Source organism: Gambusia affinis, linkage group LG16 (genome assembly GCF_019740435.1).
Source record: "Gambusia affinis linkage group LG16, SWU_Gaff_1.0, whole genome shotgun sequence".
Taxonomy (NCBI): domain Eukaryota; kingdom Metazoa; phylum Chordata; class Actinopteri; order Cyprinodontiformes; family Poeciliidae; genus Gambusia; species Gambusia affinis.
In genome coordinates, this window is record NC_057883.1 from 4,418,783 (window position 1) to 4,432,175 (window position 13,393).

The 13,393-nt window shown below is 39.3% G+C and overlaps 1 protein-coding gene across 1 annotated transcript; it reads left to right on the plus strand.

Moving 5' to 3' along the window:
* The first annotated feature begins 4,552 nt into the window (after positions 1 to 4,552).
* Positions 4,553 to 13,359, plus strand: emx1 (empty spiracles homeobox 1). The gene is made up of 3 exons (XM_044142944.1): positions 4,553 to 5,095; positions 7,007 to 7,191; positions 9,089 to 13,359. The coding sequence occupies exons 1-3, from the start codon at positions 4,747 to 4,749 to the stop codon at positions 9,254 to 9,256; spliced, it is 702 nt and encodes a 233-aa protein (XP_043998879.1). The 5' UTR covers positions 4,553 to 4,746; the 3' UTR covers positions 9,257 to 13,359.
* The last annotated feature ends 34 nt before the right edge of the window (positions 13,360 to 13,393 follow it).

The window sequence follows — 13,393 nt, forward strand, 5'->3', positions numbered from 1 at the left end:
AAACCAACCAATCAGAGCCAGGAGGAAGGTCTTAGCACTGTCAATCAATCTTATGTACTTGCTGCAAAATCTGCTAATGTTGGAGGAACCACTTAAGGAAAACCGTTTATCAGCTGTTATTGGTGGCTATACTAACTAGCTTTAGCATTCACAACAAGCTATGCTAGCTGCAATGGAGCACAGAGCAAGGAGGAGAGTGATTGACAGCGCTAAGACCCGCCTCTTGAGTCTGATTGGTTGTTTCTAATTAGGACTGGGAGAAGGGAGAGATGCTGGATTTTATTTTATTTTTTTCCACATATTGTCTGTCTCATCCTGTCTCCACATAGTGACAGTTTCAAGAAAAAGGTTTAAAAAAATTTATAAAAGTTACACACTGCAGTTTTAATACAATCAGTGTTTCTCAATTCCAGTCCTCGCCCCCCTGCCCTGCATGTTTTAGGAGTTTCCCTTCTGCCACACACCTGAATTGAATATTTGGGTGATTAACAGGCTTCCGCAGTTCTTGGTGGTCATACAATCATTTGAATCAGCTGTTCTGGAATAGAGGCACATCTAAAACGTGCACAGCAGGGGGACTGAGGACTGGAATTGAGAAGCGCTCTGTAACTGGATATTTAAAATAAAAAGAAAACTTTTTCCTCTTAAATTAACGCCCTTTGTTTTCCTGGGACATCAAACGAGGACGCATTATATGAGATGTTTGACTTGTAACAAGAAATATCTAGTAAGGAAAGCAGCATTAAATCCACCTCACCCTGGAGGGACTGAGCTAAACGCCTCCAGATATTTCCACAGAGGAGCCGCCGCGCTCAGTGAAACCCCCTGTGGTCAGAGCGACCGACTCACCCGGAGCCTCGGGCTGCGAAATCAACAACGGGAGGAGAGGACTGAGGGCCACTGCATGAATTCCCCTACCCCCCCCTCTAAAAGCCTCCGCGATCCGATCATGTATTAACCAGCAGCACCAGCAGGAACGACGGGGGTCAGTGCGCACAGGCCCGCCGGGGGTTCATCATTAAGCTCGGTCAAGCCACAAGTTCCTGCTGCTGGAAGGTGAAGCAAGGAGACGGTTGATGCATGACACCCGAAATGAAAGCGATCTCTGGAGATCCGATAGTAAAATTTGTTTTGTCTTTGTGCATTTATTAAGGCGGGGCGGGGGAGGGGGGGAGGTGATTTAAACGTCAGTACAGCTGAATTCAAATATTTCCATGAACTTCATTCTCTCCAGTTGTTTTTTTCAAACTTATAAAAAGTCTACTTTTCATAAAAACGATTTGATTATTAGCGGTTTCCCCCGAGTAGAGAAAAAGAACATTTTCTTCTTGTTTTCTACGCAGGCAGATCGTTATCTTTAAACAGAATCGCTATAACATTTAAAAGAAATGAAAGCGCGGTCCCGTTCACAGAACCCACTGCCTTCTTTAGTAGCCTTTAGCTCTAAATGCCTAATCAACAACTTGTTTTACCTCATAATTTCCATCGGTAATGATTTTCTAATGCAACCTGCACGCAAACGAGCGCATTAAAGCGGATAATAATTAACTGGTGTGGCGCACAACAGGGAAGCGGGGCGGCGTTTTCTCGCAAGTCCGTTCCCATTCACAGAGGACAGAAACTGCGGCGACGTGCAGACGCTGTCAGGGCAAATTTAAGGGACTTTCGTTGGTTAAACAGCCGGAAAAGTAAGTTTACGTCCGCACAAATCAGCACTGGTTTGATTTGCGCCAAAGCTAAATCAATCTCAGGATGGAAAACGAGCCTTATCTTTACTGCAGATGAAAGCTGGGAGTCTTGCTGCTTTATAAATTACCTTTGGGAACAACGCACTCTAAAAACCACACTGATCAAATGAAACTGCAGAAAAATTAATGTAGCAATTCAATAAACTAAATTCTAATTAAAATAACGTTTACTCACCTGGTTTTATCCTCACTTGTTAAAAAGAAATAAAACAACTGGTTTATAATTAAATGTTACTGAAATAGTTCTAAACTTTTAATTCCAACAAATCTATTCTTTGAGAACCACAGCTAAGAGCTCTTCATTAGCAAAGTCTCCTGCTAATTTGTAAAGAAGCATATTAGCTAAGCTAAGCTAGCTAAACTAGATTTAAACTTGACTTCTTGTGCCAAAAACTAAACATTATCAATCACAACAGATCCTCAAACACAAAAGACACTAATATTTACTAAGTTGACACATTGAGTGATAATTCAACACATATTATTGGCCTTGATGTTTTCAATGGACACAAAGAACGAGAATAATGCTAGCTTGAATTGTCATCAGCAAATCAAATCGATGTATACAAATTTTTATATTTTTAATTAATACTTAATGCCATCTAAAGTACTTTTTTGATTTGCAAAGGTCTGGTTCAAGCTCCAAAATTAAATACATTTTCAAAGTATTAAGTAAAAAAGCTCATGAACCAAATGGAAGAAACGTATTATCCTGTCGTACTTTGGTCAAACATAGCTAGCTCTAGTGTTTGCTAGCTTTTTGAGGCTAAAGGTTAAAGTTGTCTTTGATGACCAAAGTTTATCAAGTGTGATCTCATTATCTAGTCATAAACATAATCCACTGCCATTAATGTTATTAAACGGCATCATTTTATGGTTTATTAGTTCCAATTTCTTCCAATGTTCGGTGAAGTCTGATCAGGCATTTTCCTTAATATGGTGCTGTGTGAAGAACGATGAGGCTTCTTGTAGTCTCTTTAACCCAACAAATAGGACACAATGTTTTGGTTTAAGCTAACTTAACTCTTACATAGCTGCATCAACTCAGCGTTTGGGTTAAAAAATGTATAGTTGAAGTGCTTTTCTGTAAATTAAAGCCAAGATGTACAGGTGTTACTGCTGCTTTGCTTTTTAAATTTGCTTTAGGATCAGTAAAAATCTGACTTCACGGAACTTCTTCCACAGGATGGAAAGCATAAGGGTTAGACATCAGCTCACGCTAGAGAATGACGATATTATTTTAAAATAACAAAAACCTTTAATCTGCTAAACAGATAGCAGAAGCTAGGGATAGCCATGGTTAGCATCCACACATTGACCAAAAGGGAGATTCTCAGAAGCTATGTTTGTTTCTAGTTTATGGTTTCCTAATTGTGGTTCAATATTAAAATTTTTAGCTGCACATATTCAATAATTAGTTCAGTTTTGGAGTTTTAAACAAAGATGCAAAGTAAAAAAATATATTTTGACGGTAATAACAACTAGCCATTGAAAAATGCAAACCTCAATCAATGAATTTTTTGTGACACAAATCGTGTAAAGCTATTTTTTTTTATCATTTTGTTCATCAATGAATGAATATCAAGAACTTAGTAAAAGTTCAGAACTGATATGAAACTTCTGGTTCAGAAGATTTTTGTGTTGGAGCAAAGAATCCAGCTGTGGCCAGTTCTGTAACTGTGATAAATCAAACCTCTAAAAGATTTATGCCAGAATAAACAGTCTCGATATTTTTTAAAATAAATTTAACAAACTTATGCAAGTAGGTACACATAAAACATTGCTGAAATGTAGCTAATTTATTTAGGTCATCAAACAGTTAAACCTGCATTATGTGTTCTCTGAAATGAAATCTACATAAAATGCAAAGAGTTTCACAATTTGGTTCAATGCTAGCTGTTATTTTTATGACAGTGCACAGAGAATAAAATTGATTTCTTATAAATCAAGTAGTGATTGTGTTATCCAAATGTAACAGAATTTCATGTCGAAATAACCTAAAAACACTACTTGCTTAGAAATCAAGGTTATGCTTTTTTTCCTGTTTCATTTCAAAGCACTCTTTATCAGTCTCATTACATATTAGCCACTTGCCTGTGAAACTTATTCTAGTATCAGTCAAACCTATAACCCGTATACGTCCTGGTTTAGTCCATATTGGTGGATACGCAAAATAAAACAACTGGGCTTGCTTTAACACATCAGTGTTAAAGCATGTAATGAAGTGTAATGAAGCCACACACTCTAAATTTCCATAAGTAAAAATGAAAAAAGAGGAGTTGGCAAAACATTTATTGAAAGCCAAATAAAATATGAATACATTCATTTTGTCCTGGGGTAAAAATAGAGAGAGAGAGAGAGAAAAAAATATCTGAAAGTCACTTTAAAGAAAAATGACTCTGATTTAATGTTTAAGCTGCTCTACTGAGTCACCTTTCATTTCTCCTCAGTCAACCTTCCAAATAGTGGCTCCTCACTTCCACTGAAACAGCTTTCTCACTGCCACGGCAGACTGCCTCCACGAACAGAGAAAGAAAAACAAACCCGACATATTAAGCCTGAATGTGCGCCGAAATGAGCGCCTAATTGGCTGGACACATGTGCTGTCTGTAACTAAGCTGGTCCCGGGCTCCTGTGATCTGTGGAGCAGGTACTCCGGGAGACCAATTGGCAGGAGCATCGGTCCAATCAGCTCCCTTCCTGGGGAGCGTAAAGCTACTAGGTGGGGGGAGCGTGGAGGGCCGCTTGCTCTCGGTGCGCATTTGTGAACAGACGCCCTCTGGGAGCGCACAGACTTGCGGCACTATTGAGTTTTCTAGCAGCATCTTCAGAGGGTTGGATTTTGCAGGCAGCCCTCCTCCACCTCCTCCTCCTCCTTCTCCCCGCCCCACCTCTTCCACCACCCGCGGACACCCCTCCATCCTCCGGTCATGATGCAACTTTAAGCAGCGAGAGGAAGTTAAGAACGACGATCCAGTTGTGTTCTTCCTGCCTAGAGATGATGTTCTCTTCCGCCGGGAAGCGCTGCTTCACGATAGAGTCTCTGGTCGCCAAAGAGAGCCCCCTGCCAGCCGAGGACCCCATCCGGCCAACGGCGTTGAGTTATTCCAACCCGACCACAGATGCCTTAATGAACGGCTACCAGGCTCCGGCGGCCAGGCCTCTCTACCAGGGCCCGGAGCTGGTGTTCCCGGAGACGGTGAACCACCCGTCCCTCACCGTGGCCCCGCACCAGCTCGGAGGCTCCCACCTACAGCATCCGCACTTCTTCGGCACGCAACACCGGGACCCGCTCAACTTCTACCCCTGGGTGTTACGGAACAGATTTTTTGGACACAGATTTCAAGGTACGGAAAAGAAGAGGAGATGGAGAGAGATCGCGCTGAGGTGAAAGATGTGGGGGCGACTTGTACATCAGCAGTAGTCCGCGGGACGTCAAATGTGTTGACTTGAGAGGGAATATTTTCTTAGCTTCTCAAGATTTTTATTTTATTTTATTTTTTATTTTTTTTAAGGTAAGAGATTCTTGTTTGCAAAGTGAAACAGCAGAGACTGGAAACAGAGGAACAAATCCGGAAGCTGCGGTCAATTCTTTCCACTCTTAAAAATCACAACAGAAGAAGAGAAAAACGTACTGTTGTCATGTAAAGCTTTTCCTGCCGGAAAGTTTTCTAATAATAGGAGGAATAATAATATTAAAAATAAATATTTACCACTCACATATAGGCGAAATATTAATAGTAATAGCAATAATTCGGCGTCTGTGCATAATTATCAATTGCGTCTGTTATTAACATGAAAAAAAATAACATTCTACGCATATGACAAATTTCTTGAAGAATTTCATAATAATAATTTTCTATTTTGCAATTTCTTGAAATTTTATCAATAACAAAACTAAAACCCAAAAAAGTAAAATAATAAAATAAAATAAATCTAATTGAAAACACTGCTTCTAAATTGTGCAAACTTTCAAACAATCATCCAAAGGGGTCCTGATTTCACATTAAAGTTCACATTTCACATTAAAACTAGGTTTTTTAATGTGATATTTATTCTTAATAGGTTAAAGCAAAAGGAAAACCGGAAATATTAAAAATTTCCGATAAAAGCATGCATGTAAAAAAAAAATTATAAAACAAAATTTGAACGGTGTACAATGTTTAGTACATTTACATGAAGACCCTGAAAAGTAAAATAAAGGTAAAAGAGAAATGTAGCATTTCGAAATGCGGTTAATTTTCTATTAAATTTGATTCTTGTTACATCAAATGTTTTAGATTACTTTTTTGTCCTCTAAAACGACAAAATAACTATTACAATTTACTTGCGTCATACTAGGAATGCGACAAACAATTAACTCTGCGGTAGTTGACTGCATGTTTCGAGTAACGCTGCGCGGTTTAGGGGTTTTGCTCGGAAATGAGGCTGAAAAGGAAAGGGGAACATTGAGCGTTTGAGGAGTCAGTAAAGAGTACAATGTGATGTTAAAAAAAATAAAAACTCACCATTACCTCGAAACAAACAACTTGCGTAAAGTACAAAATGATTATTGTGTTTTTAGACCACTGTCGAGTGGCTGTTTAGGATTGGATAATTATTGTCCGGTTAATTGTAGAAGAATAGGACTTTCACACGCTTCAGCTTTAACAAAGACGCTGAACGTAAGACCCGGTTTGCTCAACTGGATCAAATTCTGAATAAATATTCTATTTGGACCTTTTCTCACTTACAGTTCAGACTGAAGACATGTTCCTCTTTTCTTTGCTCGAACTTGGAGAGTAAAATACCAAATAAAATTGTAACAACACTTACTTTTAAAACCAATCCACTCGTGACGGGTGTCGTTAGAAAAACACTAATTAACATAGCTGATGGTCCGCTAACAAACCAGAGAAGGTGGCTTAGAAACCAAATATTACTCCCGTTTGCAAAAAGATAAGTGGTGGATAAATGGTCCAGATTTTTTTTAAATAAAATATTATATGTAAAACAAAACGTTTACACAGAAGTAATAAAATGTGTACGAGGTAGTCACAGGAGTTGCATTTTTATTTAATTTTATATTTTTTTGATCAGGCTTATTCTGATGCCACAAAAAATGCCGCGGTTTTCACTCCATTGTTTTCCTACAAAATATGCGTCAGCATGAAGTGAAGTGTCTCAGTAGTGTCTAAATAATAATAATAAAAAAAGGCTTACTAACCGAGAGACAACACAAGGGATATTTAGCTAGAGTGTTTTGACTTTACCTCCAGGTAACGAGGTGTCCCAGGACAGCCTGCTCCTGCACGGCCCCTTCGCCCGGAAGCCCAAGCGCATCCGGACGGCCTTCTCTCCGTCGCAGCTGCTCCGCCTGGAGAGAGCCTTCGAGAAGAACCACTACGTGGTCGGAGCCGAGAGGAAGCAGCTGGCCAACAGCCTGAGCCTGAGCGAAACCCAAGTAAGTTCAGTTCACACTTTGGACTCGCCTTGTCCTCCTTTTGTTAGTTTTTTTTTTTTTTTTCAATTATTGTTATTTTTATTAAACTTAATTTTGAGTCTCTTTACGACTTACAATTCAACCCTTATTTAGTTTATGAAAGACCCACCATTTAAGAAATTCACGTTTTTAAGAGTTCATTTTATTGTTGAAATGAGTGCTAAAACAAAAAATAAATAAATAAATAAATAAATATATATATATATATATATATATATATATATATATATATATATATATATATATATATATATATATATATAAAAAAATCAAGGAATTAGTGTTAAACGTTTACCGACAAAACAGTTATCACTTCTTTACTGAGAGCGCAGAGAACTTAAATAACGAGAGACCATTTACACAAAGTGAACACAATTTCTGTAAAAAAAAATGTAGAGATGCTCACATGCAATGAGCATTTAATTTTTTTTTTACTACATATAGCCTATCACACCTGTCAACTAAGAAATGTATATAAATATTTTTGTCATCCTGGGCAACACAGGTATCTGGCGTGATGTAGAAGTAAAATTGTACCGTTAAACATTTTAATATGAAGTATGTGAAGCTATAAGATGGAATGTTGTGGATTTAGACAATATGAAAATGTAATCTGAACAGGTGAATCTCACTGAAAACCAGCTAAATCAGTGCAGACCACACACATTCATTACAAGCAGATTTGACTCAAGTTTTAAAATATATTTCTCCTCTTGGTTGGAAAATGTCAGGTAAAATGTTACGATTTTTAGCAGCAGGTCAAATTTTGGATTTGACATGCTGAGATTAAATACATCATAAATGGTTTCTGGGTATCAAATTCTGTAAATAGGGCTCCTTCAACAGCCATAGAGGTCTTCAGGAAGATATTTTAAAAACACATAGAAAAATACAATATTCAAGCAACAAAACCAGGAGCTTCTATCTTAAACACAAGTATTTCAAAAACAAAAATTAAAATAGTAAGTGGCACGGAAAAAAAGTCCTGCAAAAACAAAAACAATTTAACTAAAGAAGAGAAAACTATCAGTGACAATGGTGCAAATAAAAAGGCAACTCTCGAAAATCAAGATATGAAAACAATAAATGACAATAAAAACAAAGACAGCACAAATAAAAAAATAAAATAAAAAGATGATTAAAAAAGTTCAAACATAAAAAAAAGCCATTCCAATAACATAAAATCAATAACGAACAAGAAAAACAAGAAGAGCGAAAATAGAAACCAAAAACAATAAAAACAAAAAAAATGTTTAGAAGAAAGGGGATCTCTCAAACCCAAATAAAAAATCAGCCAATGCATAAAAAAACAAGGTGAAAATAATGATAGAAATTCAAATCAAAAGCAAAGGGAAAAATAATGAAAAACCAAAATTAAACATAATGAAAATAATCAAATTTAGACTTAAAAGAAAACACAGTAAAAGTATGAGAGAGGCAAATCACTGACAAAAATTAGTTTGATCATAAAATAATCAAACCTCAGATTCTTGTTGTGCTGTGTGCCATCATAATCCTGTATATATGGATACATGCATGTGCGTGAAAACATTATTTAATACGATCCTAAGGAGGAAAACTGAGCGGAAAAAAAAAAGGCTGCAGCAATTACTTGAAAGAGAAAAGTTCAAATAGAAAATAAAACTGACTTAAAAAACAACATTTGTATCCAGTTTGGTGAATTTGCTAAACAGAAATAAAATTGTATCCGCCTTTTACGTATTTTCTCTCCCCCACAAAAAGTCAGAATCATTGTTTCTTTGAAGCTCACCAAAACAATCCAATTTACAAATCAGCAGAGCTACGAAGCACCAAAGCAAATAAAGATTTACGTCGACTCCCTGTTTTGCCTCTTCAGGTGAAGGTCTGGTTCCAGAACAGACGGACGAAGTACAAGCGCCAGAAGCTGGAGGAGGAGGGTCCGGACAGCCAGCAGAAGAAGAAGGGGAACCACCACATCAACAGGTGGCGCATCGCCACCAAGCAGGCCAGCTCCGAGGACATCGACGTGACCTCAGAGGACTGAACGCGCACACGAGCCTGAGCGTCAGAGGACCAACACTATTTATTATGTAAGATTATTAAAAGCGTTGTAAAGACTCAGTAGAGGAAGACTCAAGGATTCCATGTGCGATCACTCCACGTCTTCATCCAGGAGTTTGGACGTCCCGCGCCGCCGTGACGACAGCGGCGCATCATTTCACGATGGCTGAAGAAAAAAGTCGTACCCTACAGTACCACGGTGCTCGGTTTTTGTTGTTTTTTTTAATTATTTTCCTGTCTTGTACATAGGCCAGTAATGAAGGTTAACAAAAAGCTAATTGTTTGTTCACTTCCACCTTACTTCGCTCGCTTTCACCTGTGCACCATATGAAGTCGAACTCATCCTCGAAAGGAAGCTGTGGTCAGTCGGCGGACATGTTGGTGAAACGGAACAAAACACAAAGCCTCTCGGACTCCTCACCACTTTTATTTTTAGAGACGCTCTTCGTTGTCCTGCTAATGAAGGCTCCCCTCCAGCGGGAGGCGACCTGTGAACCCGGGAAGGACTAAATCGTCGTCTTTCGCCACCGTGGAACCGTTGCCGTGGGCGATGTATGAGACAACACATCCCGGTTTGATGCAAATTTCACGTAGCATCGCGTGCAGAGCGAGACGTGTGCAGAGGCGCGGGTTTTCGAGCACGAAATGTATTTACAGACTAACGGCTTTGGAAATAAAACCTTTGTGACGTGCCCCTGTTGCATGGGAGATTGCTGCGTGTTGTTTTAATTGAGAGGCAGCCATTTGGTCCCAGCAGCTGCGGATTTCACTCCTTAGGTTCATGCTCTCCAGCTGAGATGGTGGATGTGCAGGTTGCTGTGAAACATGATGCTGCAGGGGTTGATGGGGAAAAAGAAGAAGAAGAAAAAGAAATTTTAGGCTCAGTGGTGACTGGGATACAGCAACAAAATTATTCATTTTGTCAAATTACAAACTCAGTCCCTGTGTATTTTATGCAATTGACATATAGGAATACACTAGATGAAATCCAGTGTACTTCATCATCTTGATATACACCTCCATTACAAGCATCAGGAAGTGTCAGGTGTGTTACCTGTTGGTTATTATGGTTGTGCAGAAAACCTCGTTCAGCCAAATCAGCCAATGAATTCAGCCAATGTCAAAAAAACGCAGTTTCACAATTGTGGTGTTTTTGTTGAATAAGAAACCCAGTTAAAAAAATCACACGTGAATAAATCCATAAAAAACATGGTCATCCTCCAACTACTTCCTGCTGGCTTCTTCATTGTTTTCACCAGTAGTAAGGTCCAGTTATTGACCATGTGACCCGTATGATGCGAAAAAAGTCTCCATTCCAGTTTTGGGAAAAATAAAACAATTTTGATATGATCGGCACTACTTTTCAATCATAGAAATTAGTTTTTTCTAAATTTCTGTGTTTCCGTTAAGCGGTTTTACTCTCAAAATGTCAACTAGAAGAAATAAAAGGTCAATGGAAACACAGCTAATGTTTCTGAAATTACAGCTAAACGGACATTTACTAAGCTGCAACAGCTTTCAAAGAGGCGGGGGCTGGTTCGGATATTGCTGCAATCTTTTTTAGCTACAGCTCAAAGCATTTGCCTGCCTGGAAGAAACAACTGCCTAGTGACCCCACGACCTCAGAGGAGAGCTGATGTCTGACCCAGGTGTCTTTGTTTTGCCAGCGAGAAAGAGAAGGGACAAAAGAGGCAGTAGGTAGAGGTAAAACACCCTGCGAAACGCACCCGAAGGGGGTCACACACGGCTTGTTTTGAGTTTTCTCTAGATATCCTATACTCACTGCAGGTGCAGAAATGTGCTGAAAGGAGGCGCGGGGTTATCTAAACAAACATGTTCTGTGGCTGTGGCTCTACAACCTCCTCTCGTCAGGAAGGTTTTCTGGCACAGGTCGCGTTCTGGTTTGGTAAAAGATTAGCGCAATTAAAGGGCCTCTTTGTTGTCTGGCTAACGTAAGAATTAGGTGGAGCATCACCTTGGCCTCCCTAAACGCTGCGTCTCCTGTCAGCCGAGTCAGCGGGAAGGGGACCGAGTGGCGTTCCAGGGTGAGAAACGAGAAACTCTCCAGAGGAGAAGAGAGGTGCAAAAAAAAAAAAAAAGGAGACGGGGGCGGGGGGCTGCTGTTGTTGCCGAAGCAGCAATTAGCTTAAACAAACAATACTTTCGGATTTCCTACGATCTACAAATGAGATGTTTTAGGCTGCTGGGTATGAAAACGCATCAGTTCACATCCTGACGCGACTCGGTGTTGATCTCTAATGCGATACCAGATGCATTTCTCTGCCGTTGATTCAAAGGTGCTGCTGTTGATCTGGGCGTCACCGGCAATGCAACTGGGTCTTCGCCTGTCGAACTGCTCGTCAATGGCAACCCGCTGTGCACTGTTCCCAAGGCAACCGCTCAAACATGCCGATTACACAGATCACAACAAAAGACGGAGCGTTTATATAAGCCAAGGGACGACATAAACTCGACGATAGGGATCTATAAACCGGCTGAAAAAGTTACTCCAGCACTACTCGCAGCAACACGAGATAAGATGCTGATAAATCTGTGGAAGTGTTTGGTGAAATGTGTTGATCATGATCTCGTTTGACATGATTTCATTTTGATCTGATTTTGAGGTTAACAGACACTGATTTGCATATAAAATCGGCAGAATTATGACTTGATTAACTACATCCTTTAACTACATCCTTCTAAAAATAATAATAAAAACATCTTTCCAGTTTGTTTTCTCATAAAGTGTTTTTGCTTTCTTGTTGCCCTCCCTGACATTTGATCAAATAAATGTTCATTTAAGACAAAGATCACCAGATTAAAAGTGAGCAGAGAAAATAGCAATGTAAATCAAACTATTAGGGGGGAGCATTTATCGTATCGTTTATCGCTGACAATGTTAAGAAGTTTGATTTGTTGTCACGATACATTCCAATTACTGATGTTTAAAATTGTCTTTATTGTTGGGTTTCATGGTTTTACTGAAACCCATAATGTTTTATTTGATGCTTTTAGTTCAAGCATCAATAGATGCCAATACATTTGAAAATACTGTTCCTCATTTAATCATAAGATTAATCTTGAAAGGGCTACAAAGACATTTCTAAAACTTTGGGATTCCACTTTTGCACCGTGAGAGACTACAGATGAAAACTGACCTATATGACTAACTCTGGCATGTTAAATGATGCACATGATCCCTTTTTTATTTTTTTTAAGCTTGGACGTTGCCTTCCTATAAAACACCGCTCAATTCTCATTTTCCTTCGCAACTCTGTCTGGGATTTCTCCCATTGAGTTCAGTTCCTCCAGTAGTATTTCAACAAATTGTCCAATCAACCAACAGAAGGAGAAGTTGTGAGCGATGACTTAGATTTTCTGTGCTGTTTTAGTATTGTAGCCAGCCTGCAGTAATAGTAATGGCAGCGAAGGAAGGGAGCCATTCGGTCCGTGTCGGCCACACCTCCAAATACTGAATTTACATTACCGGTCATCTGGTTTGCCTTGGCACATCTCTTCTTTGCAGTGGAGGGTGGCTGTTTAATAACAGAATTGCAGCGTAGGATTTCTGGATTACACACGTCACGGCCAAACGGTCGCGATTGGGTCAAACTTTGAACTTCAACAGAGTCCACGCCTCCAGGAAACAATCGTTTCTCGATAGGTGAGGGGCCAAACCCTCAGTACCAAATGAAGAGGGGCAGGGCTTTACCAGGCTACAGTGCACCCTATCAACCTCGGAACAACGCTGATTAATCAACAATAAGAAAACAACTGGGTAAAACACAACATCTACAGGTGTTCAAGTTCAAAATGACACAGATGCCCACTTTCTTATTTGCAAAAAAAAAAAAAAAAAAAAGACAAAAAGAACATTGTGATGACATCCAAGACTTTTGGGAAAACATTCTGTGGATGGATGAGACAAAGTAATAGTTTGATGATCTGGGGTTGCTTTGGCTAACTTCAGTGCTTCTCAAACTGTGGTCCCCAGACGCCCCCCAGTGGTCCGCAAAGTACTGCATGATAAAAACGTTTTATTTGCCATGACGTGAGCTCAAAGTAAAACACATACAGCTAGCTTAATATGACAGTGTTTAAAAAATAATAAAAATAAATA